At 37.7% G+C, this 27,735-nt stretch overlaps 1 protein-coding gene across 2 annotated transcripts in view; it reads left to right on the top strand.

Moving 5' to 3' along the window:
• The first annotated feature begins 1,605 nt into the window (after nucleotides 1-1,605).
• Nucleotides 1,606-27,735, top strand: part of HEATR1 (HEAT repeat containing 1) — a 47,494-nt gene continuing 21,364 nt past the window's right edge. For both annotated transcript variants that reach the window (XM_061161409.1, XM_061161410.1), the window contains exons 1-22: nucleotides 1,606-1,716; nucleotides 2,032-2,192; nucleotides 2,714-2,930; nucleotides 4,805-4,946; nucleotides 6,442-6,543; nucleotides 6,965-7,105; nucleotides 8,061-8,272; nucleotides 8,431-8,564; nucleotides 10,359-10,461; nucleotides 11,576-11,686; nucleotides 12,103-12,220; nucleotides 13,343-13,450; nucleotides 16,673-16,768; nucleotides 17,228-17,316; nucleotides 18,280-18,491; nucleotides 18,831-18,952; nucleotides 19,521-19,712; nucleotides 21,329-21,512; nucleotides 21,661-21,797; nucleotides 22,768-22,960; nucleotides 26,279-26,448; nucleotides 26,829-26,987. In XM_061161409.1, coding sequence (XP_061017392.1) covers nucleotides 2,051-2,192; nucleotides 2,714-2,930; nucleotides 4,805-4,946; nucleotides 6,442-6,543; nucleotides 6,965-7,105; nucleotides 8,061-8,272; nucleotides 8,431-8,564; nucleotides 10,359-10,461; nucleotides 11,576-11,686; nucleotides 12,103-12,220; nucleotides 13,343-13,450; nucleotides 16,673-16,768; nucleotides 17,228-17,316; nucleotides 18,280-18,491; nucleotides 18,831-18,952; nucleotides 19,521-19,712; nucleotides 21,329-21,512; nucleotides 21,661-21,797; nucleotides 22,768-22,960; nucleotides 26,279-26,448; nucleotides 26,829-26,987 — 3,084 coding nt within the window. In that variant the 5' untranslated portion in view covers nucleotides 1,606-1,716; nucleotides 2,032-2,050. The remainder of the gene's footprint in view (nucleotides 1,717-2,031; nucleotides 2,193-2,713; nucleotides 2,931-4,804; nucleotides 4,947-6,441; nucleotides 6,544-6,964; nucleotides 7,106-8,060; nucleotides 8,273-8,430; nucleotides 8,565-10,358; nucleotides 10,462-11,575; nucleotides 11,687-12,102; nucleotides 12,221-13,342; nucleotides 13,451-16,672; nucleotides 16,769-17,227; nucleotides 17,317-18,279; nucleotides 18,492-18,830; nucleotides 18,953-19,520; nucleotides 19,713-21,328; nucleotides 21,513-21,660; nucleotides 21,798-22,767; nucleotides 22,961-26,278; nucleotides 26,449-26,828; nucleotides 26,988-27,735) is intronic.

A 27,735-nucleotide genomic window follows, 5' to 3' on the forward strand; every position in this document is an offset into this window, starting at 1 on the left:
AACAATTCTTTTAAAATGGAGAAAAATACACAGTTCAAGGTCACAGCATGTTTTTTAAAACAGATATTATATTTACGAATCTCTCACTTGTTCTTTTTACTTTTCTAGTTTACTTAAAATTTTTTTTTCTTCTCATTTACTTCTAAAGTAAAATTCAGCACAGTACCATATACCATTGGAACTAATATAAACATGATTGAACCAAACATTTGTGGCATCTTTGTTTATTTGCACTTTGATGAGGCTTGTAAAAACATGAGAATTTTTTAAAGCAAACAAACAGTATCTGATAATTTGGGGACAATAATTTGGGGACACTGGTGGGGGAACTTTTCATTTCTCACTATTTTCATTTCTCCCAAAGCTGATGTAAAGAAGAACAACAAAAATTCCTTTGAGAGATCTGTTTTTAAGGATCAAAGAGATATTCCTGGAACTTAAAAAAACCACATCATTCTCTGCAAGGCGATCAACAGCCCATGCAAAAGATCATTAGCTATCTCTAGAAGTAACTGAGAAGTTTTTTGGTTGTTGCAGATGCTGTTAAGACAAAACAAAAATGAAAGGTTGTGTTCACAAAGAGAGATCTACATGGAGTAGAGAAGGGAGCCCCTCAAACTATAACTCTGTTTCCAACTATTCAAGAATAGAAGACTGACACCCTGGCATCAAAAAGACCTCCACGTCCTAAGAGAAACGAATGCACCCAAAAAATACAGGTAGGATATCCGATCTCATGCCTGCATCCTGTGCAGCTTCTTGGAGTGGCCAGTTCACTCCATCTGGGCACATACCCTTGCTTTGGGAACAGGCTGTGGTATACTCATGTGGAACTCTCTTCAGCAGCACCAACTTATAGTGATACTAAGATGCCCAGTTGTTACCTGGGGCCAGGAGTGGGGGGCGGGGGGGCAACACAGCAAAGGGATCAGAGGGAACTTTTTGGGGCAACGGAAACTTTCTATGTCTTGAATGGACAGATAGTGATACCCACTTAATCCTTTGTTAAAACTCATCGAATTGCTAAACTGAATTGTGCGATGTCGTTTGTAAATTGTATTTCACCAGGGTTAGTGAAAAACAAAACAACAAATCACGCAGGGCGTGTACTCCGGAAATACAGTGGCTGGCCCCAAGTTTCAGAATAGTGGTAGCCAGCATTTATTTGCAGAGCGGCTCGCGCTGCCATCAGTAGGTCATCTGATGAAACTCTCAGCCTGTTTTCATTTTATAGAGGAGATACCAAACTCCGAGAGACGAGAATTCAGTGCAGCTCACAGAGCCCAAAGACCCTAGAGCGGGTATATTAACCCGGACTGCGACGGCATGGCTCAGTTTTAACCACTGCGCCATGCTGCCGGTATGTAGTAAAAATCTCGATAAGTATGTTGAATGAAGGATTCCTGCTACGGAACGTCAAAGCTCACAAAATGCCCAGTCAGAAACTGAAACCCAGCAGCGAGCCAAGCACAGACCGCAAGCCTCCAACAGATCCGGACCGCGCGGCGGAGGGGCGGGGCTTCGCCGCCTGGGGGCGGAGTCATCGTTTCGCTTTCCGGCAAGCTTGTACCTCTTCTCTTGCCGTAGTGCCTGAGACCGGAAGTTCGCGCGAGGCGTGCTCTACAGTTCCGGCCGAGAGCTGGACTTCTTGGTACCCATGTGGGAGCTGCTGGGAAGATTCATTGGTTTCTGAGTCCTGCCCAAAGTCGAGCTCGGGTGAGCAGGGGCTGTGAGTCGGGGCGGTATGGAGGAGAGGGTTAGGTGTCCTCGAGTTTTCGAGTCTCCGCGGAGTTGGAGCTGAGAAACGCTTGGCGCGGCCCTCGGGGATGTCATTAGCTATTAGTGCTGTTGTTTTAGGGTTTGCACGTTTGGCGTCTGGGGGTTCCTGGACAGCAGGTGATGTGTCCGCAGCCTCGCTGAGTGCGGAGGAAAGTTGCTTGTACGTGAGACATTTGCTGTTTGCCGTTACGCCGTCTTACAATTTTGTAGAGGGTTCTCACGGTGGGTCTGCTTCTTAACCTGTGTTTTTAGAAGTCTGCCAACGTGAAAGATGACGTCCTTAGCCCAGCAGCTCCAACGGCTTGCCCTCCCTCAGAGTGACGCCAGTCTTTTATCTAGAGATGAAGTTGCCTCTTTGTTGTTTGACCCCAAGGAAGCGGGCACCATCGACAGAGACACCCTCTTTGCCATTGGTGAGCTGCCCTTTAACTTAGAAAAATCCCTGGGAAGCGTGTGTTACCCGGATGTTGCTGTGTTTTCTGACCCGCTCTCTTAGCGGTTTGTATCTTGCTAACTCGACTTACGTTGTTAGGGAAAGAAAATGGCAAATAACTACGCTCTAGATGCTTAAAATGTGTATAGGTAGCAGTGTCTGAATTTCACACTAAGGTTGGGGGAAGTTATCTAAGGTGTAGAAAGGAAGAGGCCGGAAGCAGTGGTTGGGGGGTCAGGGAGGGGTCTTCCAAGGACTGGCCTAGTTACTGTACTGAAATTGTATTGAAAAAAAAAAAAAAAGGCTCCCTGCCTCGAGGTACTTTTTCTTCTCCTTGGTGAGATGAAATTTATTTTCTATGTTGGATAGAAATCTATGTTTGGGACTGTATTACAGATTATTCTAAAAGAATAGAGAGTATTAGAGAAAACTTCAACTGTAAAAGAAGGGTGAGGCGTGTTTACTTGCAAAGAATTGTTACATCAACTGGAGTTTTCCTAGGATGCACTGGACTGGAAGAGCTGCTTGGAATTGATCCTTCCTTTGAGCGATTTGAAGCACCGTTGTTCAGCCAGCTAGCAAAAACCTTGGAGCGCAGCGTTCAGACCAAAGCAGTGAACAAACAGCTGGATGAAAACATTTCATTGTTTCTTATTCACTTGTCCCCTTACTTCCTGCTGAAGCCGGCACAGAAGTGTCTGGAGTGGTTGATCCACAGGTAGCAAATGAAATTACAGAAATAACTATGGGATGATAACATTGATGTTTTTAAGTAATGAGAACGTTTGTTAATTTAAATATTGAGATAAACATGATTTGTATTGGGTGAGATAAGCATGCCCTTCTATGTTGAACTCATTTTTATTGATAGTGAAAAGTAAAACTACTTTTTAAAAGATCTTGAGTAAAAAAAAAAAAAAAAATCTTGAGTAAATAGTCTAACCTCATTGGTTCTAAGGGGCTTATGTCACTTCGCTATTACAGATTACTTTTGCATATTTGGGGCAAAGAGTGTTATTGAACTTCTTGCCAAAATAACAAAAATGGTGGTTTGGGAAAAGAATAATATTATTCTTTAAAATACTGTAACTTAAGAAAAACAAAAAAAAAGAAAAACAGTAATAGCTAATGTGTATGGAACACTTTACACCAGGCCTGATGGTAAGCACTTTGTATGCCTTATCAGCGCTTACAGCATTCATGTGAGCGAGGTGGTGCTTTCATCCCCATTATACAATTGAGAAAACAGGTGTAGAAAGTTAAGTTGGCAGAGTCACATGACTCGTAAGCGGCGATATAAATTTGTTTCCAAGGTCGGATCTTTCATCTCCTTTTGAAATTGTCTAAGTTTACTCAGTCTATTTTCTCATTTATTTACATCATGTTGGTATCACACCATAGTTTACACATTTTTTTTTTCTTATGGATGTTTTAAAAGTAGAAAGACTTCCAATTCATTAACTGGAGGCATAGAGGTAAAGGAGGCCAGTGAGTCATTGAGAAAACATAGTTTAACCTGGGTCTTCTGATTATCACATCATTAGATTCTTCAGACAAAAAAAGAATCAAATTTGTGCTATTTCTCTCTGTCTTCTAGCATTTGATTTCCCCCAAATAGATCATTATTGTAAGGAGTACTTTTTGCCTTTGTTTTTGCATTTATTTATTCATGTGAGTTATTTAGCAAACAGTAAGTTCAATACAAGGATAAATGTGCTGCCTTTTCTTAAACCATTGTGAAATGAATGCCACAGTAAGGGTGTATACAGGGTTTTGGGAGTGTGGTGCTGCCTGAAGTAGTTGCAGAAAGCTTCATGGAGGAAGTGAAGACTAGCCACTAGTCTTGGCTAGTCCTAATGCCCTATTAGAGAACTAATAAAAGGCAAGAGGTGTGGTGCTATAAGAGAGAAGGGATAGGAGAGCTTCGACAGACAGAGGGATCACTTGGCTGGGAGAATTAGTAAAAACATCTCGAGAAAGAAACCTGGAAGGGATTTAGATCTTAAAGGCTAGAAAGGATTTAATGAATCTGACAGAATTAATACATCTGTCTTATGTTAATGGGTGGCATGACCAATACCAAGTTTTGTAAAGTTCATGAACAAATTAAATAGGCTTGTAATTTCATAATTTTTTTTTATTCAAAGAAGGTAATATGATTTTCTTTGTAATTAGTCTTCTGGTTTTAGGATGATGATATTAATAGTTAGGTAAACTGAGGAAACAGCTGTGGAAGGTGAACTTTGGAGAACAGAGAGAAATTGAGTGTTACCTAGTTGACCCAGTTTGCTTTTCTGTTGGTTTGACTGCAGTGATCCCAAAATTATGTTAATAAATGGGTTTTTTAAAAAGTTGAGAAAAAGTGAATGGATGTCAATTTTGATATTGAATATTTTAAAATATTTCTGCATAAGAATTGGCCAACCGTATTGAATACTTTCATGCCTGTGCTTTAAGTGTGCTATACCTCGCTTCTAGTTTTATCGTTGTTTTAAGTGGGTTTAGGTCACTGGTGTACCATTTGGGCACATAAGGAAATATATGCTTGTAAGTTTTGTATCAGTTTGAATTGTTTGCTTCTTCTTTCTCCAGGTTCCATATCCATCTTTATAATCAAGATAGCCTCATTGCTTGTGTTCTGCCATACCACGAGACAAGAATATTTGTGCGGGTTATACAGCTTCTAAAAATTAATAATTCAAAGCACAAATGGTTCTGGTTATTACCAATTAAGGTATGATTGTTGAATGATAATGTATCTGTATTAATTGCAAGCCTTCATAAAAGGTATTATTAGGAAAAATTAAAGCCATTGGTGTTCCTAAGAGTACACCAAGTATTACCTCCATCACTTTTATTTCCTAGCTTCCATTTGAAACTATTATGAATAATAGCTCGCTTTTATTTGGCACGTAATAGTAGGATAGGCAGTTTGTATTTTGTTATCTCTGATTCTCACAAAAAAACTTACAGATGAGTACAGGTTTAGAGTATTAAGTTACTCACCAAAGTTCAAGCAGCTCTAAAGTGGCAGAGTTGAGATTTGAATCTAGATCTGATTCTAGAGCTTGTCTTTCCATTATACTGTGCTGTCTGGCATTTAGAATTTTGGAACTGAAAAGCTTAAAAAAGGTTAGGTGAGGAAAAGCATAAAATACTTAGAAAAAGTAAAAAAAAAAAAAAAAAATGAAGGACTTCAAGAAATTAGTATTGAAAGAAGATGCTAAGAATTAATTTACAGATAAATAATAGGGTGATTGCCTTACAGGAAGGCTCTGGCTGAGATCAGATAGCATGATTTTGTAGGAAAACAACTGACTTGTCATTACCACCTTGTCTGTGACTATAGTAAAGAAAGTAGATGTATGTTGTTAGCAAGAATTTGATTAAATGTTGAATGGTGATTTGGGCCAGCAGGCGGCAAATGGGATGAAAGTAGGCTAACAGGTTGTGACCATGGAACAAGTAACTCTCTGGCTGATGACAGGCAGTCCATGATCAGAATTAGTAAAGAGAAAGGAATGGGCATTTTGATTAGAAGAAGAAAAGAATTTGGATGTAAAGCACTTAATCTAAAGAATATTCAGGAAGAGAAGGCCAACCTGTAATAAAGCCTATCAAACTTTTACTCAGTATTCATTCTGCTAATAACATTATTTTTTTTCTCTAATCTACGCATAGACTTTGCTGTTCTCTAGACACACTTGTTTCAGGTATCCAAACCACACTTAACCTATTGAAATTTGCTGCAAATTATCTTTTCATTGATCTATTCCAAATTTATTGTGCACTTGCATATGCCATGCACAGTGCTAGGTCATGGGAAGAGCAGTGTAAGTTGACTGGGTTCCTAGTCTATTTCTGTTACTAGTGTTATTGTAAAGCAGTGACAAAACCATATCACAGTGACTGAAAAACCAAGTCTAACTGGTAGAGTTACTAAGAATCTAGAGAATCTGGATTTAGATAAATACATATCAAAATGCAACACATGATAAGTAACCATTTTTCACTGAGTACCTCCACACTCATTGCTGGCCCTTCTCTTTTGAATTTCTTAAGTTTGCACAATTTTATATGTTAGTCTCTTCTTTACCACCAGTTATAATGGAAGACTATATTTTGTATTAATGAACTGTAGCAGTTTGAAGCTGTTACTTTGGTAGGTACTTTAATGATGAGTTGATGAATTATCCTTACTAATAGTTGGTTCTTCCTCTCTGTAACAGCGGTCTGGAGTGCCCTTAGCTAAAGGAACTTTGGTTACCCACTGCTACAAAGATCTTGGATTCATGGATTTCATTTGTAGTCTGGTGACAAAATCTGTGAAGGTGAGTAGTACGCTGTTTCGTGAACGTGTAATTCCGTTAGCATGTTGCTTCCTCGGCCTGGAGAAAGCGAATGAGGGCCTTCTGTAGCAGCAGTGGGACTTCGAAGAAGTGCCTTTTGTTAAGTGCTCTCCTCTTGTGGAGCATGTGCAGCTTAGTCCATCTTTCACCACTAAAGCTGTTTCTCTACAAAAATAAATTATTGTCTTCCTTGCCAAATACTTTACAGCGACTGTTTAAACAAAGACACAGTCTAAAAATGTCAAGAAGGTTGTTCATTCTTGCCATGTTTAATTGTTTAATATTATATGGTAGAAGTAAAGTGTCAGCCTGAAGTAGTTGAGGAGAACTATAAATATTTTCATAATTATATCTCATTAGCTTTTCACTTCTAAATGTGTTTGGTTTGTGGTTTTTGTTCCAGGCTTTTGCTGAGTATCCTGGGAGTTCCACTCAGTTGAGGGTGCTCTTAAGTTTCTATGCCTCTACCATCGTGTCTGCTCTCGTGGCTGCCGAGGACTTATCCGACAATATAGTTGCCAAGCTGTTTCCATATATTCAAAAGGTTGGCCCTGCTTATGTGTAAAATAGATTATTTTGTACTGGAAGAAATTTTCTTGCTTTTGAAAATTTCACTTAGGCATAAATGTTTTTACATTGGCAGTTTATTTCAGATGGTTGATGAAATTTAATTTTTAGGTAAAAAATATGACTTCTTAAAAACTTACCAGAGTGGAATCTTAGTTAGGAAGCTCCTTAAGAATGAACACTGGGGGACTTCCTGGCTGGTCCAGTGGTTGAGATTTGGCCTTCCAATGCAGGGGGTGCAGATTCAGTTCCTGGTCAGGGAGCTAAGATTCCACATGCCTTGTGGCCAAAAATCCCAAAACCTAAAACAGAAGTGATATAGTAACAAATTCAGTAAAGGCTTTAAAAAATGGTCTAAATCAGAAAATCTTTGAGAAAAAAAGGAAAAAGTGAAATTCTTTTTAAAAGAGAATGGATTATAAAATCTCTTGAAGGCAGAGGCTCTCTTTTAATTCTTTTTGTATCGACTTCTGCTTCTTGATGTTTCTTCTACCCAAGTACCTCATAGCCTCCCGCCTTTCCAGGTTCCCCATAGACGAACTGCAAAAGCCCCCCCAACCAGGGTCCCCAAATTATTGTCTTTAGTCAGATACTGTTTTGTTTCTGATTGAAGTCTCCCTTACACAGGTGAATGTTTGCATACAAAAGAAGACTCCTTTGTTCTTTTAGCATGTGTAGTGGATATTTGAGTTGGGAGACCTTCTGAGATCCCTTCTGTCATCCATGAATCTTGTCTCATTTCCATGTCCCCTCAGGAAAGGGGGCCAGCATCTTGATTTTTCACTTCTGAGGAGTGTTGACTCTCAGTGTGCATTAGGTTGTATTCACCTCTAATTTATGACACTTCCAATTTGTCAAAATAAAGTAATATTTTTCAGCAGGCTAAAATAACATAGTTTGTTGCTTTTCCTTATATTTTAAAAAATATTCAGGGATTGAAATCATCTTTACCAGATTACAGAGCTGCAACGTACATGATAATATGTCAGATTTCCGTGAAAGTGACCATGGAAGATACCTTCGTTAACTCCTTGGCTTCACAGATTATCAGAACACTGACCAGAATTCCCTCTCTGATCAAGGATGGATTGAGTTGCTTGATAGTTCTCCTTCAGAGACAGAAGCCAGAGAGCCTGGGGAAAAAGTACGTACGATTGAATTGAGAATGATGATAACTGGAGGTGAATGAAGTTATTTTGAGTAGTTTTTTTCATAGGATAAATTTTATGCTATTTTTAAAAATTGCCATTCATTGTCTTCTAACATGTAAAGTCAACATCTTATGTCCTTGCTTCTCCAAAGGCCATTTCCTCACTTGTGTAATGTTCCTGATCTTATTACACTACTTCACGGAATTTCTGAAACATACGACATTAGTCCTCTTCTGCGTTACATGCTTCCCCATCTGGTCGTCTCCATGATTAATCAGGTTACAGGTAAATGGTTTTGCTTGTTGTGTCCAAAAACTTACTTTCTCATATTTGATTTTCTTACGATAAAAATCACACCCTGGTTAATATCTTTGAGATATCTAGCGTTTCTGCTGTCCACCTCTTTTTGTGTAATTTGTCTGTTTTTTCTGACATGAGAAACGTTTAGGGTGGGGAGCAGGTTGGTTGAAGGGAGAACCTTGTTAGTTGAGTGATACACTCAGTATTTTTTTAAATTAATTTTTATTGAAGTGAAGTTGCTTTGCAATGCTGTGTTAGTTTCTGCTGTCCAGCAAAATGAATCAGTTATAAAGGCACCTGTATCCTTTTGGACTCCCTCTCAGGTTACCACAGAGCATTAAGTAGAGTTCCTTATGCTATATAGTAGGTTCTCTTTGGTGCTGGTGGTTTGGTTGCTAAGTTGTGTCCGACTCTTGTGATCCTGTGGACTGTAGCCTGTGAGGCTCCTCTGTCTGTGGGGTTCTCCAGGCAAGGATCTTGGAGTGGGTTGCCATTTCCTTCTCCAGGGGATCTTCCAACCTGGGGATCAAACACGGGTCTCCTGCACTGCAGGCCGATGATCTCTCAGCTGAGCCATGAGGGAAACCCAGGTTCTCATTAGTTCCCTACTTTATACAAAGGACCAATAGTGTGTATACGTCAGTCCCAGTCTCCCACTTCCTCCCGCCTGCCGCCTTTCCCTCTTGGCATCCATACATGTGTTATCTATATCTGTTTCTCTATTTCTGTTGCAAATAAGGTCATCTGTACAATTTTTCTAGATTCCACGTGTATGTGTTAATATACAATATTTGTTTTTCAGAGTTACTTCACTCTGTGACACTCTCTAGGTAGTTTTTTTTTTTTTTTTTAATGTGTGTTCTTTTATAGTTTCTACATGAAAAAAGACTGTGGAATTATTTTAAAACAGTTAAAACACATTATTGAGTCAAACTTTCCCTTTTCATCTAAATATTTAACAAACTTTAGTGATTCCTTTCCAATAAATATCTAGTTGCCCAAAAAAGTTTTTCTCCCTTGAGTCATTGAAAATATAAGAAGAAAAATCTCATGTGTGAAAATCCAGATTTAAAAAAAGGCCAGAAGTTAATTAGAAAGTGATTATTGGCATTATATGTTTTTCACCTTTCAATAAGTATGGAAAGACAAGGAAGACATTCTTGGTGCTCTTGCTACTAGACTTAGAAAGACATAGTAAGAAAGTCATCTCTAAAGTTACATCCATTTATTGGAAAACAAGGCTTACTTAACCCAATCTCAGTTTAAATACAAGTTTCAGAAACACGACTAGCACAAATGAAAGGGTACATTTCCTGTTCAGATGGTGAGTAATGAAGTCAGGGCCAACATTCAGTCTTACATAGTGGAAGATGACAGCTCTGGGTTCAGTAAGGAGGCATTGAGGTGAAAGTTTAGCCTGTATTCAGATAGTTTATTGAGATGTAGACTCAGGTCCCAGCTTCACTGCTTGTAATGTGGCTTGGGAAAAGACTGTGTTCTTTGGACTTCTGTTTGATTAATGAGAGAGGCATGATAGTACTTGTTTTTAAAAAATATAGAGGATTTCAAGTAAAGGATAAATGAGGGTAATATATACAAAATGATTTTAAAAGATACAAATGACCAAATAGGTGAATTGAAAATAGGTATAAAGCTGGATGTGGATATATGTTTTAAAGTTATTCCTATAGAAAGATTTTCTGCTATAAAAAAACCTAATAGTATGCACATGCAAAAACATTTTTCTCCAGTCAATTTTAATTTGTTATGTATGCTAAGGAGAAGAAACTGAAGAGATGGATGGTCAAATCTATAGGAGACTCTTAGAAGCCATACTTACAAATATATCCCTGAAGAACAACTTAGACCATTTGTTGGCTGGGTAAGCTCTTACTTTTGATACTTGTATTTCTGTGGCTTAGTATCCTCCTTCTCAGGGTTGGTTAACAGTTTTCTAGTATCCCTTTATAATGTATTTCTTGCTTTGTCCATGTTCATTTAATTGTAAGTACTTAGTAAAGTGATTGTGGCAACAGAAAAAGAAGTAATTTCTCTTGTTTGTCTTTAGTGTATATATGTGATCATGCAGAGTTAATAGTGAAGATAAATTTGGGTTATATTATATGTAATTTTGGTTGTTTAAAATTTCCTCGTACTAAGTGGACCAAAATGCAAGAAACACTATATCACAGTTGGTAATCAGTAAATGTCATTAAGAAACTTAAACCACTAAGTAAAAATAGTTGAGAGTCTCCCGTTTTCTTTTCTTACTGGAAGGGCAACTTGATACGGTGAAAAGAATGTCGTCATAGTAGTCAGAAAAAAAGTGGAGGTGTTAGTTGTTCAGTCACTCTTTGTGACCGCATGGACTGTAGCCCGCCAGGCTCCTCTGTCCATGGGATTCTCCAAGCCAGAGTACTCGAATGGGTTGCCGTTTCCTTCTCCAGGTGATTTCCCAACCCTGGGGACTGAACTTGGGTCTCCTGCAGTGCAGGCAGATTCTTTACCCTCTGAGCCACCAGGGAAGCCCAGACATAAGTTAAATCCTTCCTCCTATCACCTCCAGGCAGGTAGAGTAGTAAGTTCTGAAGGTCAGGCTCTGGATCTGGTTTTGTCTTTGTGTATCCTTGGGCACACCTATCTAGAGGGTGTGTCATTTGTGCACCCTGCTTCCAAGTTGTCTTGTGAATTAAGTGAGTTTAAATATACAAAGTACTGCTGAGAGCTTGGCTGTGGACTCAGACAGGGATTGAAAACTGTGCTCCACTTTTTATGATGTAATAGTGCTCACTGAGTATTGCCTCTTGTTGCTGTTCTTGTTTAACCTCAGGCAAATTATAAGACTTCTTAGTCCGAGTTTTTGTATCTGTAAAATTAATCTAATTTTTACCCTGTGGAGGTCTGACAGAGATAATACATTCTAAAGCACCTAGTACGTAGTAGGTGTTCAATACATAGTAACTCTCATGCCTGCTGGTATTTGCTTTGCTTTGCAGCCTTCTTTTTGAAGAGTATATTTCATATAGTTCCCAGGACAAGATGGATTCTGATAAAGTATCTTTGCTAAATGAACAGTTTCTTCCACTTATCAGACTTTTAGAAAGCAGGTAAGCTGTGTGTATGTGTGTGTCTGTGTGCACTTACTAATGTGTACCTCTGGTTTTATAGAGATGATTTACAAGTTACTTAATATAGTGAAGGAATTATAAAGGGATTGTTTTTCTTTTCTACCTTTCAGGGAGGGACAGTTATAGGATTTAAATATATTTGAAATATAAGAGGGAATAAAGGTTGTATGGGGGCTTTGGAGAGTATAATTTTTTATATAGACTGTTGTTGAAATAGTCATAGTAACAAACTTGATCAATGTCATTTGGTTTTACATATTCCGTTTGTCAAAAATTTAAGTCTTAATCTCAGTAATATTAAAAAGTTAGATTTTTTTTTCTTTTATACCTAGATGGTCTGTGTAGTTTAACAACTGTACTAAGAATAATGAACTGACTCTTTACTTTCATCCCAGATGCCCCAGAACATTAGATGCTGTATTAGAGGAGCGTTTGAAGGAGATTACAGACCTGAAGAAGCAGGAGCTTTTTCACCAGTTTATCTCTCTCTCTACAAGTGGAGGGAAGTACCAGGTAACTTTTTCTTCAGGGGACTTGTGACACGGATATTCATGGGATTATTTGGAGAGCTTGGGAAGGAAATTTGCTACTTTCCTGCTGTTTGAGAAGTTCCATGGAGAGAGAAGATTTACTCAGTTTGCCCTAGGTACAGAGTAAGACTCTGAGGCAGGAATTAAATAATTGCAGAAAGGTACAGTAATTTTTAAATAACTGAACCTGATGCTTATTTCAGGAAAAGTGTTGTTTGGAAATTTTATGTCTAGTGCTTATTAGCAGTCACCAAAAGATGGCCTAACTTAGATTTCTAGAGATCCTTATCTTTCTCCTGTATCTTCACTTCTTAGCACAGCACCCGCCAGCCACATGTGGCTGTTTGAGTCATTGATTAGGAAAAGGGAAATAGATTTTGTTTCATGATTATGTTAGGACTTCAGAAATTTTCTAGGGACAATTTGCCTCAAGTCTTTATGCTAGAAGTTAGATACTTAAGTAGTTCTTATTGTTTGCCTTGAAAACAAATGTTATGAAGAGAAATGTGATTGTTTTGGTGTTTCTCTTCCATAATTAGACTTTCATCTTTAGTGGTATTTCGTTTGCAGATCACAGGTTGATAGACTTCCTTCTTAGTCTAATTACATAAATAAATGAAGTTGTCAACAACTCCAGTGCAGTATCACATCATTTTCTTAATAGATGTAATGCATTCTTTCTTCAGTGATCAATTTTTTTGATATATATTTTCATTTAGGTCCTAATACCCAGTGGTTTATCTTAGGTGTTTTTCCCTTTGCAAACTTACATATAAAACTTATGTATATATGTTCAGATATACATAAAGAACACAGAATCACTTCATAAATTACTTCACTGATTTAAACCTACATATAGACACAAGTATACATGAAATCACAGCATTTGCAGTACAGATTTTTTTATCTATTTACAAATCATACTGTGTTTTGGAGGCAAAGATTTTGCTTTACTTTTTACTTTTGGTTTACTTTACATTTTACTCTCTGAAATTAGATGGTTATTGAATATGTCAGCATGGTGTGGTTTTCTTTGGTTCTTCTTGATTATATGCTGCTCAGATTTAATGGTGAGATCATTTGCTAATTGTGATGAATCCTGTAGTTTTTAGCAGATTCTGATACCTCCTTGTTGCTCAGTCTGAATCATCCGCTTGCGCCTGTGAGACTTCTGGCCATTAATCATCTGAAAAATGTCATGACAACACCAGAGGTTTGTGTCAAATAGCTTTCATTTGTGATGTTTTTATCCTTGTGATGAACAGTGTAATTCTAGAGTAAGAAATTGAAGTTACCACCTAGATTCAATATTGTTTAATTATAGAGGTTTACCTAATAAACCAGATTCGAGTTCATTGGACAAAAATTTAGGACCATACATACTGGAAGCCACCATTTTTAACCTGTATGTGTCCTAGCTGGTAAAGAATCCACCTGCAATGTGGGAGACCTGGGTTCAGTCCCTGGGTTGGGAAGATCCTCTGGAGAAGGGAAGGGCAACCCACTCCAGTATTCTGGCCTGGAGAATTCTACAGACTGTATAATCCACGGAGTCGCAAAGAATCAGACACGACTGAGTGACTTTCACTTTCTTTCATTTCCTAGTAACAACTTGTTATCAGTATGTTTCTACATTGCAGATGATTAGGTTAGCTTTAATTGAGAGTTTTTCAAGCTGGGATTAGGAATGAATTTATAGAGGGTCACAAATTATCTGAGTTTTCAGTTTTGAAATTTGAATTTGACAGTCTTACTTAACGTGAACATATTTGAGGATATCAGACTGATAGCTTTTGGAACCCTGTTCACAGTTTTGGTACCTAGAAGTCTCATTTGTGTTTAAAATTTTGGTGACTCCAAATAGTAAGTACAGAAGCTGACGTAATTTGTAAATAAAGCTTTTATGCCAAAATAATATTTTACAAAGACTTTGCAGTGATTTGACTAGAGTGCTATTTTCCGAACTTTAGTCATTCAGCCACATTTATTTTTGTTGTATTAATTTACAACTGATGTTATTTTTTAGCTTCCTTTAAATGGACTCACTGTTTTTTTCACGTAGCCTTGTTTGTTTGTTTTCTTAAAATATGGTGGATTTGGGGCTTCCTTGGTGGCTCAGTGGTAGAGAATCTGCTTGCCAATGAAGGAGACTTGGGTTTGATCCCTGGGTTGGGAAGATCGCCTAGGGAAGGAAATGGCAACCCACTTCTATATTCTTGCCTGGGAAATCCCTTGGACAGAGGAGCCTTGTGGGCTGCAGTCCATGGGGTCACAAAGGAGTCGGATATGATTTAGTGACTAAGCTACAACAACAATGGTTGATTTAAGTATTATATTTCTTTTTTTTTTCTAACTTTTTATTTTGTTTTGGGGTATAGCCGATTAACCAACAGTGTTGTAATAGTTTCAGGTACAGTGTTATATTTCATGTGAACAGCTTAGTAATTCAGTATTTTTATAGGTTATGCTTCATACAGAGTAAATATAAAATATTGACTATATTCCCTGTGCTATGAATGAATTCCTTACAACTCACTGAATTTATACGTAGCAGGCTTGTACTTCTTTATCCTCTTCATCTGTTTCACATAGCTTTTACTTCATGAGTTTGAAGTGCTAATTGTATGTACATTTTATTATAGTTAGGACAGTCGGAAATGTTCATCTATATAACATCTAAAATCACCTCATGCTCTGCCACTTGCATATTTGGGAAATTTTTGGACTAGAGACAAACAGTAGGAGAAATTCATTTCTCCATAGCACATAGCAGTGTAAACAGGCTGAACTCTAAACTTGTGTCTTGGCTGTTAAAACCAGATTCATTAGTGCACATAGAATTTAATTTCAGCTAATCATAATTACCGCTTTAAATTTATTGATGACTTTTTTTTTTAGTTTTTTTAGCTTTTGACTTACAATTTTATAAATATTTTGAAAATATTATATTTTATATTTTTAAAGAGTTATACTTACTTTTTAAAATGGTTGATGTACTCATATTTGAAGAATACTGCTTTGCTTGATTCATTCCTGATCTGGTACAAATTATGTTTCTTTCATGAATTGCTGGTAGATTTGTCTTACTGACTTATAGGATAAGTAAACTCAGTGAATACTGTTCTTTGTTGTAATAGGAAAATTTCAGTGAGTAGACTAAGAAAGGAGTTCCTGAAATCTCCTAATATTCTTGAAGTCATTCTCATCCTTCTTTCACTCTTAATCCAGTCCTACCCTGGATTTGTTAGTTTTTCAGTGAAGGGCAGTGTATATGTACGTTCAGCTTAACAGGCTTCAGTACTGTAATTGCAGTTAATGTCTGTCTTCGCATGCATTGATTTCCTTTCACTTCTCCATTAATGTCTGGACACAGGTTCTGTTCTCGAATTCCAGATTGAGCTATTGGGCTACTTGTTAGCTTTTGAGGAAAATTTGACATTATACTTTGACTTAGTTTTGTAGATTTGAAGGATTTTACTTTTTCTTTGCCAACCTTCCCTTCTGATCTACATTTTTCTTCTGTAGGATTATTTACTTTTTTTTTCTTTTTACCACCTACAGGCAGAGCTATATTCAGTTGGGTTAGGAGTCTTATATTTTTTTTGTGAATGATTTTGTTTTATTTTCTTTCATAATTTAAAAGAAAAATATGAACTTTTTTTGGCAGAGTGCATGTTTAAGCATTGATATGTATTATTTGATCCTGTAGCAACCTTTTGAGGGAGGTACTGTTATTTGCCCTGTGTTATAGATGAGAACAATGAGGCTTAGGAAAGTTAAGTAACTTACTCAAGATCTCACAGCTTGTCCAGTGGTAGAGCTAGGATTTCAACCTAGACATTCTGGTTCTGTAATCTCTGCACTCGCAATATGTAGGTTTTCTCTCATTTTAACAAAATAAAAATTACATTTCAATTACACATGTTATATTTTCAGTGGAAACTGGAACAAGTTTGTACCAAACAGTTATTCATCTTAAAAGGACTTCTAGAGATTGCCTGCTGCTGCTAAGTCACTTCAGTCGTGTCCGACTCTGTGCGACCCCTTAGATGGCAGCCCACCAGGCTTCGCCATCCCTGGGATTCTCCAGGCAAGAACACTGGAGTGGGTTGTCATTTCCTTCTCCAATGCATGAAAGTGAAAATGAAAGTGAAGACGCTCAGTTGTGTCCGACTCTTAGCCCACCAGGCTCCTCCGTCCATGGGGTTTTCCAGGCAAGAATACTGGAGTGGGTTGCCATTGCCTTCTCCAGAGATTGCCTAGTTCAATGCAAATTCAGTTCACGTGAGCTTAGTTTTGAATGTGCACCAGGGGCAACAGAGCCTGTGTTCCTTGAGTGGAATTCTGGAATGCCTTTCACAAAACCATACTTCCCTTCTAATTTAAAGTCTCAAGAGATTTTAGCAACAACTAATTTTTTCCCCCTGTTGTTCAGGAGAGTATCGATGAGTCTTTCATAAAAGAAGCTATTTTAACCCGATTAGATGATGACAGTATGGATGTTGTTTTGTCGGCTATAAGTGCTTTTGAGGTGAGTGACTTTGTTGTTCATTGAAGTGCATGTTTTGCTTGTAAGTATTTATTTACCCTTCTCACATGAATCACCTCTAGGCAGGAATATATTTGTAAATTATTCTTTTTTGGAAATATGTTCTGTTGAGATCACAGACTTTTAATTGGGGAGAGCACATAGGAGTAATTAGATTACACAGCTTTATATATCTGGAAGTTCTTCTAAAATGGAAAGGTGCTTTTCATTGATAGTAAATTCCTGAAGTTTATGGGAAATTGGCTCCTCAGTGCCACTTTTGAGAAACTGCTCACATACAAGTTTTAAATTATGTTGGGATTTTTGGGAGATAAATTCTTTTTTTTTTTTTTTTGGAGTGGGGGAGATAAATTCTTTATAATTCATAATTTTTTAAGGTTTAGTAAGCACCATATTTGAAGCCAGTAAAAATTTACTCATGGGTATTTTTTTTCTCTCTAGATTTACAAACAACACTTTACTTCAGAAGTGACAGTTTCACATCTCCTGAATCTCTTTCGAAGAGCAGAACTTTCAAAAAATGGGGGATGGTAAGTATTTATATCTCCTCTTACAAATAAATTAGTGAAATTCTTGTATTAAGTTCACTTTTATTTGGGTTTGTATGGGTCATAATATTCTCTGTGTTTGAAATTTTTCTTAATAAAATGGAAAAAGAAATATAATGTATGACATAATGCTAAGATCTGGGAAGTAGGGTGGGAGGCGACTTTAATTTTTTATTTTATATAATTTTGTGGGGTCTTTTTTTTTTTTTACAAGAATAATATAATACTTTATAACTAAAAACATACAAATATATTAAACAAAAAATAAACTCAGAAGCACACAACACTTTTTGTAATATTTGATGAGCTTTTATTATTTCATTTTTGACACCTACGCTTTTTACATGGAAAACTGACTAAGCTCTTTAGAGAATGAGAGCACGTCTTACAAGTTTTTATATCCTAAGTAGTTGAACAGAACAGAATATCTGTTCAGATATTATTTTTTGAACTTAAAAGAGTGAGTCTTGGATTTCTAGTGGAGTTGAGACATAATATAGTGTGGTCTGTGTTTTATGTTGTAATTAATGATCTCTCAAAAAAAAAATATGGGCTTCCCCTGTGGCTCAACTGGTAAAGAATCTGCCTGCGATGTGGGAGACCTGGGTTCGATCCCTGGGTTGGGAAGATCCCCAGAAGGGATCTTCCTGTATTCTGGCCTGGAGAATTCCATGGACCAAGTCCATGGGGTCACAAAGAGTCAGACACGACTGATCGACTTTCACTTTCAAAAAAAAAATGATTTGACAGAATTGATTTAAAATTCATGTCCCAAATCGCCCCTTTGTTAGCATGGATTTTAAGTGATGTCTTGGTGTTTCTTAGTAATGTATTTGTTAAAGAGATCAGGATAGTGTCAATTGAGCTGGGAAAGTATAATGATGAGTTTTTGCTGAACTGAAGTCTCTAATGTGTCTCAACCAAATGTGTTTATGTATTTTTTAGGTACAAAGTACTTGAGATAGCAGCAGACATACTGATTAAAGAGGACGTACTGGGTGAAAATGATCAGTTGTCAAATCAGGTGGTGGTGCACCTGTTGCCATTTATGGTCATCAACAGTGACGAGATGGAATCTGCTGAGATGAAAATGGCTGTTTATTTATCAAAATCAGGAATTTGCTCTTTGCATCCTTTATTAAGAGGCTGGAAAGAAGGTAAGAGATGTAGTTGTTTTTCAGAAAAAGTGAACAAGTGATACTTTAAAGGAAGGAGATAATGACAATTAAAAATGGGCAGTGATTGTTATTTGAAATTGTTTATGTTACCTGCCAGCAAGATTTTTAAAAATTTTTGCTAATATGAAGAGTATACTTTGAAAAGGAAGCTGACCCACTGATGAATTCTGAATTGTACGAAAAGAAAAATACAAAGCAAACCTTCACAGGAAGATTGTAAAACTTTTAAATTCCTTACCCTGTACTCAAGTGAATGTTGGTGGCTAAGAGCCCCTGGAGTTCGATTCTTATATATACATATGTATTTTTTTTAAATAGCTCTTGAAAATGTGATTAAAAGCACAAAGTCAGAAGAACTAATTGGTGTAGCAAATCAGAAGATGATTGAGTTGCTGGCTGACAATATAAATTCAGGGAATCCCTCTTCAATGTTAAAGATGGTAGGTACACTATTGAAGTTCAACCCCTGGGTTTCCTTCTCAGAATATTTCTGGATTCTCAGTGGTTACTTTACTAGATTCTTCTTTTTTAAAAATAACTTTTCCATTCTTGAGTATTTTGTTTTGTTTTAAAAATATATAGTGTTATATCTTGCAGATAGTTTGAAATCCTTAACATTTTGGAGAATTTATTTCATCGTGGTTGTTTATTGAACCAGTAGGAATATAATGTATACTTTTTAACCTTTTTTCCTCTCATTTAAAATATTAAAGTCATGTTTTTCTTAAAAGCGCAAAATCTAAAAGAGGAGAAATTTTCTTTTGCCTTAGTAAATAAACCTTTTAAAAACATAAAAACATTTATCTAGTTGGCAGGTGCAATTATGTTCATTATAATTTCTGAAATTATTTTTATAATTACTCAGAAGTCAGTGCTTATTGCTTATTTAAGGTTTTATATTTATCATCTCTGAATATAGAAGAAATGATACCTAGATAGGCAGAGGTTGAGAAAGTTGTTTTTATGCAACTGAGAGCCACCATTAATGGAGTTTGTTTATTTTTCAAGGTGGAGGATTTAATAGGAGTTGGAGAGAAGGAGTCCTTTAGCTTGAAGCAGAAAGTGACTTTTCACATAGTCATGGCTGTGCTTGTCTCCTGCTGTTCCTCTTTGAAAGAAACTCACTTTCCATTTGCAACAAGAGTCTTCAGTTTGTTGCAGAAAAAAATAAAGAAGCTTGAAAGTGTCATTACTACAGTGGTAAGTAGGAGTGCAGAGTCTCTGGAGAGTTGAATGTTGAGACCACTTTGCCAGTCACAGTAGAACTGAAAATTGGAGGCTGAGATGCTGAGTCTTTGCATTCTAGGAGTAGAATATGAAGTGGCCTTTTGTAGTAGTAGGTAGTGAATTAGGCACTCTCTTCCTTTTGCAGGAAATGTAATTGAGTCGTGGGATTTCAGGTTTGTGGTGTTTGTGTCTGATAATTGACTCTACTCTGTGTCATCTCTATTGGGCCATTTTCCGAGTTATAATCAACTACATCTGGTGATAAATTCACTAGATACATTACTGTTTGAATAATATTGTTTTGTTCTGTTGTTTACTAAAATAGGTCTTTTGTATTATTTTTATTTGGATTTTGCAAGCATATTATTATCTTTGACAGTCTTACATACTGATATTTTTACCTACTACCACACCTTGAAGTTACAGATTTTTTTCTTTTTATATCTGCCATAAATAGCATCTTATAATAGTGTCATTTTTATTTGTTGGGTTCCTTGTTGTAGGAGTTGCTCAACAAATCTCATCTTTTTCACATTCACTTATACTCTTAGGATTTTATAAGTTCTAGCACAGCCATTATAGCTGAATTTTTGTAAACTTTAAAGAAATGAATCTTCATCTTTTAAAAAAGTAGCCAGGGAATTCCCTGGTGGTCTCGTGGCTAGGACTGTGCTTTCCCTGCTGGGGCCCAGGTTCGATCACTGATCAGGTAGCTAAGATTGCACAAGCCATGAAGCTCAGCCAAAAAAAAAATTAAAAAAAAATAAAAAGTAGTTCAGATGAGCCCTCTTAACTTCTTTATTTTTTTGAATGTGTGGTGACCTGGACTCTACTTGTTCTCACTGGTAAAGTGTGGACAAATTGAACATTTTATTAATGGATAGATAACATGTTGTTTTATATCTGATACCCTTTCTGAAAGTTTTGAACATCTCTTTGGCTATAGTAGCACAGTGAGCCAGTGAAATCCACTATCAGAGCTGTTATCTTGAAAAGCTGTTATCTTGAAAGTCTGGCTTTGGGATAGTTTACTTCCAAGTTATTACTCTGCACTTGCCTTACGAAGTCTGATTTGTCATTTTCCTGCACCACTTCTCATGCTTCCTGTTGGCATTTTAGTGTAATTTCTATGCATCTTAACTTTATGCTTCTTGTTTAGAATCATCTGCAAATCTGGGGATTTGACCATGTATTAATACTTTCTTCAGATCAGCAGTCAAAGTGTGAAATGAGAAAAGTCTCCTCAAGGATTTCTTGGATATTCATTTCCTTATCTTCTGTTTAGAAACATGCCTACTCTTTATTTGATAAGCATAATTAACATGAATAACATTTGATTTAGGGATGGATTTTAAGAAAACAAAGATAAAATGAAGCCATGCTGAACTTATTTGTGTCTTTTCTTGTGTATAGTGATGGTGAGACCTCTTAAAAAATCTGATTAAAATAACTAATCTCCCTACCCAAATACATGTATAGACAAAATTTTGCAGATTACACAATTGTACAGCCGTTGCAGTCCATCTCTATAACTCATGTTCAGGACACCTTTGAATTAGTGCTGTTTTTGTTTTGCTTTCACATTTCAGGAAATCTCCTCAGAATGGCATTTTGAGCTGATGATGGACAGAGGGATACCGTTGGAGCTGTGGGCACATTACGTAAAACAGCTCAAAACTGCCCAGCAGATTGCCGTGGAGGACTCAGTTTTACTCTTGTTTTCACTGAAAAATTTTATTCATGCTCTAAAGGCTCCTAAATCTTTTCCTAAAGGTAGGACAGGCTGTGAATCCCTTGAGTGTGATACTATGGAAAACTGAAGTATTGATTCTACAGTGTTCTTTGTCTTGAATGAAAAGTTCCCAGCAGTGTGTTCACATAAGCTTATGCGCCATTTCCCGTTCTCTTCACGTCCCCGTAGATGATACATGGTGGAATCCTGAGCAGCTGCAAGAAGACAGCAGGGACTACCTGCGTCTGCTCATTGGGCTCTTTGAGATGGTTCTCGGTGGTGCCGATGCCATGCATTTTCGGGTTCTGATGAAACTTTTCATAAAGGTACCAGGTCATCTTTTTCAGACATACTCTTCCTGTGAAGATGATATTATAGATTATTTCAGTTTTGGCAGTTTTTAATGAAAAAGAAAGCAGACCTTTAAACAGTGAAGTGTGTGATGATGGAGGCAGACTGGTAAAGCTGTGCTGAATCATGACAGCAGTCCATAGGTTGGACAGAGACTGACGTTGCTGCCGGCCTCCTAATGTATTAGTCCTGCTCAGGTGTTTAATAATCATAACAGCCCAATATATCTGGCTGATTGATGCCATTACCAAAGAGAAACTATGGTTCAGAGAGGCAGTTTCGGCTGTGCAGAGTCACTCAGTGGAGAGATTGCATCATAGCACCATGACCTCCATGCCGCCAGGCCCAGTGGTCAGTTCTCTATCCTGTCTTAACCTCTAAACAAGCGTTTGACACAGTTGACGTGGGTCACTCTGCCCTTAAGGTACTTTCTCAGTGAGGCTTCCTAACATCATTCTTGTCTGGGTTGTCTGCTTGGTGACCTCATCCTTTTTATTGTTTGAGCCCAAAATTATAGAGAAGTCCTCTGAATACCACGGCCAATAAGTCCTCTGAACTCGTCTACATCCTTCCCAGTGGGTTAAAGTACCCAGCAGAGATGAATTTTAAGTGACTAGACAAAGCAAAACATTGCAGTAAATTGTTTTTTGTAATTGTACACCAGTGGAAAGATTTGGAACCAACTTATTTGAGTAAAGGGCTTCCCTTGTGGCTCAGATGATAAAGAATCTGCCTGCAGTGCGGGAGACCAGGTTCGATCCCTGGGTCGGAAAGATCCCGTGGAGAAGGGAGTGGCTACCCACTCCAGTCTTCTTGCCTGGAGAGTCCTGCGGACAGAGGAACCTGGTGGGCTACAGTCCATGGGGTCGCAGAGTCAGACACGACTGAGCAACTAACACTTTACATACTATTTGAGTAAAATTAACTGTCTTCTTTTTTTTTCAGGTACATTTAGAAGATGTTTCTCAGTTATTCAAGTTCTTTTCTGTTTTATGGACCTATGGTTCTAGCCTTTCAAACCCACTCAACTGCAGGGTGACAGCAGCACTGCAGACGCAGGCTCTCTATGTGGGCTGCGCCCTGCTTTCTGCTCAGAAGGCGCAGTGGAAGCATCAGCTGGCGTCTGCGTCTTCTCCAGGTACTGCACGGAGCCTTGTCCTGTTCGTCATGGCCAGCTGGTGACGCTTTCTCTGTGTGAGGTGCATGAAGGTTGTGGTTTGGAGAATTTGTTTTTATTAGTGTGAGTGCACACTCTGTCTCTGTGTGTGTGTGTGTGTATTTGTGTATATGTAGACTGTTTCTGGTTACTTTTATATTGCTTTTAAGTTCTAAATGTCAATTGCAAAATCTTGACAAAACAGATAACAAAAATGGTAGGTGATTAATTTTGGGTTTTTATCTATACAACTGTTCATTTTTTGAGTAGTATCAGGGCTATCTAGGGAAACCAAACCATCTTAATACAATTCAGCATTTAAGTGATTGATTATATAAAATTGGTCTCCATTCAGGCAACCCTTCTGGATTTATCTATTTTATCTGGTATAAAGTAATTTTCAGGTTGGGCACTCAGTAATGAAACAGCCAAAAATAAAGCTTACCTTTTTTATAAGTGAAATTGTAAATTTTGCAAAACATGCAGAATTTCATAAAGTTGATGAATATGATTTTGAAAAGTGGATTGACTTATAAAGTTATTGACAAGAGGATCTGGAAGAATCAGACCCTATATTGACTGAAAGTGAGAAAGTTGATGAGGATGATGCAGTCATTTTAGTATGAGAGGAAGAAGAGTGGCCCGGGGGAAATTTGAACATGCTCTTGATTTTGTCTTCCCAAATCACTCTTTATAAGTGGTCTGTGAAAGCAAAGTGAATGATCCTACATTTTCCTCAGAACAGTTTCTCACTGTTTTTCTTTTATTAGCTCCTTGGAAGAGGACATAATTATGATTGTAATCAAAGTTTTGTTATATGTGAGATAGATACAATTTTAAGTTTTACTTAGAAAGTAAATCCCATGAATGTAATTCTTTTTCCACTGCTTACTGTAAAATTGCATCCTTTTTTTAAATGGATTTTCTTTTTTTTTTTAATTTATGTTTTGGCTTTCTGGATCTTCATTGTTGCATGCAGGCTTTCTCGAATTGTGGTGAGCAGGGGCTACCGTAGTTTCGACGCATAGGCTTATCATTGTGGTGGCTTTCTTGTTGAGGAGCACAGGCTCTAGGGTGCGCCAGCTTCAGTAGTTGTGGTACACAGGCTTAGTTGCCTCATGGCATGTGGAGTCTTCTCAGACCAGGGGTTGAACCCATGTCCCCTGTATTGGCAGGTGGATCCTGGACCACCAGAAAGTCCTGGATTTACTTTTAAGAAGATGTATTTAGGGGTTTTGGATGTGAACTTCCTGCACATTTCTTAAACTTTTTCATTGAATACATTGTAAGCATCTTTCTATATTAATATATAAATTATATATATTTTAAATGCAGAATATTTTATATGGAGATATACTGTATTTTATGAAAATAGTTATCCACTGTTAAACTTGTGAGTTAAAAAAAAAAAGTCACAAGTAGTTAGATTTTATAGTTAGGTGTGAAATGTGCTATCCTTCAGCATCACAGGCAGTGGCTTCTGAGGGCCATGTCTCTTTGTAGGCAGCGTGACAGAGGACCTAACTTCTCCTGTGGTGTTGCAGCAAGATGAACTCCCTTCATACTCCTGCTTCTTTGCTTTCTGTCACCTCCCCCTTCCTAAAGTAATTTTGCATTTATGCTCCCTAGACATGTCACAGGACTCTGTTAAAAGCAGGAGAGATGTGTTCCGTTCTGCTTGAAAGCTCAAGGACCACTAGCATTGCCCCGGCCCAGATAGAGGGTGCTTACTCGTTGCACCTGTCCTCAGACCACTCCACTGCGAGTCTGCAGTGAGCTGCTGCTGCTGCTAAGTCACTTCTTTCATGTCCAACTCTTTGCGACCCCACAGATGGCAGCCCACCAGGCTCCTCTGTCCTTGGGATTCTTCAGGCAAGAATACTGGAGTGGGTTGCCGTTTACTTCTCCCATGCATGCATGCATGCTAACTCACTCAGTCATGTCCGACTCTGTGCGACCGTATGGACAGCAGCCCGCCGGGCTCCTGCGTCCACAGGATTCTCTAGGCAAGAACACTGGAGTGGGTTGCCATTTCCTTCTCTGCAGTGAGCTATACCATGTCCATAAGGAGTGTTGGCTGGTGTTTGTTTTCATACAGTTACGAAAAACATGATGTTTAAGAGAAAAAGGATTTGCAGTATTAAAACAGTACAGTGTAGTTGTGTGCATTAACTTTCTGTCCGTGACTTGAGAACCTAACCACCATTTATTACTCTCTCTGAAAACATGTATTCAGCTCTGGCTCACATAGAGCAAATCTTTGCTGAATGAATAAGCATTTAACATTTGTAAGCTGGAGGCTGCTGTTGGTTTGATATGCTCTATCAGTATAGTAAGTTTATAAGTATAAAAGCAAAACTCAAGTATTTTTTCAACTTTTATGTAAAATAGGCTATTTTAAATCTAAGTAAAATTAGTTAGTTGAATGAAGTCACATAGATTTTTAAATGGAAAGACATTCCTAAAAGCAGATTGTTTAAATAACGTAGTTATTTAACGTTTAAATAATGTAGTTTTGACTTATCTTGGGTTCTAGTTTCTTACTTGAACATAGTAACCATGGTAGTTAGTGCTTTGAACTTGTTTTTGAATTTCGATTTTTCTGGAAGATCTGCCCCCTCTAGACTGGGAATTTTAGCAGATAGATACCTGGGCCTGAAGCTGCCCTTTGTGTGAATTCAACTTTTCAGCCGTTCATTTCTGGCTTTATTTTATAAATTAATTTTCTGGAGACCAGGAAAATCTAACTTTTATATGACCTCAGAAAGGTATGAATGCTTGTCATACTGTTTCTTGGCATTCCAGAAGTAGTAGATATAGAATGGATCATTTCTAGCAAGATAAAAATCACCAAAATTTGCCCCAGTAAATAGCATGGAATAAAGCATAAATAACTATCTGCTATAAAAGGAATTTAATTCTCTTTATCCCAGAGACTTCTCTCTCAAAAAACCCTTATTGAGTTGCTTTCACAGATTCATTTTACCGGATCAGTGAAGCCAGGGATTGATATGTATGTATCAATACTGGTATGGGAAACATTCCCAGTATACATTGAGGTGTGACAGCCCCTGTGCAAAATAGGATGTGTCTGCTCTGGTCTCATGTATTTTCAGACAAACACACCAGTATACATCTAGCATTGCTCTAGGGTAGTGAGCAAATGATTAAACAGTGACTTCAGAGAGGGGGTTTGAGCTGGGAGGAAAACTTGCATCATGTACCTCTTGGTACAGTTGAAATTTTATACTGTTTCGATGTTTTCAATTGTTACTTAAATGTTTTTCCCTTTGGTTTTAGTGGTGATATCTCTACTCGTTAATCTGGGTAGCCCCATAAAAGAGGTGCGCAGGGCTGCCATTCACTGTTTCCAGGCCCTCAGTGGAGGGGCATCCCAGTTTCATCTGGTCATAGATCATGTGGTTCCTAAAGCAGAGGAGATCACCTCAGACGCCTCCTACGTTGTTCAGGTAAACTCAGTGGCAGAGAAGATGGAGTGTGTGCAGACCGTTGTGGGCACGTGAGCCATTCTCCCCTTGGTTGATGTTCTGCTTTGCAGGGCATTTGATCAGCTAAGTCATTGAATTTAGAAATTGATATGTCAATATCTGCACATCTTTGTCCCCTAATCTTAAAAAGATGGCAATATCATGTTGCATTTCTGCTATCTTGTCACTGGCTAAAAGGCCAGTGTTGGTAGTAAGCTATCAGATGGGTAGTGATACCATTTCCTATTCAGGTTTCAAGGGGAAATGAAAAATCATGAGCTGTGTCACATCATTTGAGAAAACATCTTTCCTGAGTAGTACATGGCGCTAGTTTTAAGCCAGTTTTCTTTTTTGTATCCTAGGATTTGACAACTTTATTTGAGGAACTGCAGAGTGAAAAGAAGCTGAAATCTCATCAGAAGTTATCTGAAACTTTGAAAAACCTCCTTTATTGTGTATATAGTTGCCCATCTTATATTGCAAAAGATTTGATGAAAGTACTTCAGGGCATCAATAATGAGGTACGTGTAATTTAAGTGGGCTTATCCATTCCAGGTGATGTTACTGAAGATTATTTTAATTGGTCATGTGTGCACAAGACTACGTGAGAGTTATATATATACACACAGGCGTGAATACTTTCATATTAATGTGAGAGAAGAGCTGAGGTGGAGGAAAAAGATACAGGGTACAAGAAACAAGCTATAGTGCATTTCTTCCCATTTTAAAATTGTGTGTTATCCCTGTCTCATCACTGACCTGACGTTAAATGAATTTTAAAAGCACAGGGAAAACCATTGATGAAAAGCAGTTTGTGTTTATTCTCGGGTGAAAATCCTCCACAGAATAATAATATTTGAACATAAAAGTCTATGTACATTTCAAGATTGTTTCCTCTTTTTTAAAATATACATGGCTGTACATTTCTGAAGAGGTGAGGGGGAGAACCAGAGCTTTCTCTATGGTTCCAGGGAAGCCCATGTTACAAAAGAGAGGTTTATGAACCACTTGTGTGATGGTTTGTGCTGGTAAGCAAGAGAAAACTGCTCCTTATCCTTGTGTTCCAAAACCTCCTCTGGACCTTACCAATCTTGGGACTTGACTGCAAGTTGGGGAAGTAAAAGAGGGGTAGTGCTGTTCAGTTGCTGGGTCCTGTCTGACTCTTGTGACCTTGTGGACTGTAGCCCACCAGGCTCCTCTGTCCATCGGACTTCCCAGACAGAAATACTGGAGTGGGTTGCCATTTCCTTCTCCAGGGGATCTTCCTCA

This window comes from Dama dama, chromosome 15 (genome assembly GCF_033118175.1).
Source record: "Dama dama isolate Ldn47 chromosome 15, ASM3311817v1, whole genome shotgun sequence".
In the NCBI taxonomy this organism is placed as follows: Eukaryota; Metazoa; Chordata; class Mammalia; order Artiodactyla; family Cervidae; genus Dama; species Dama dama.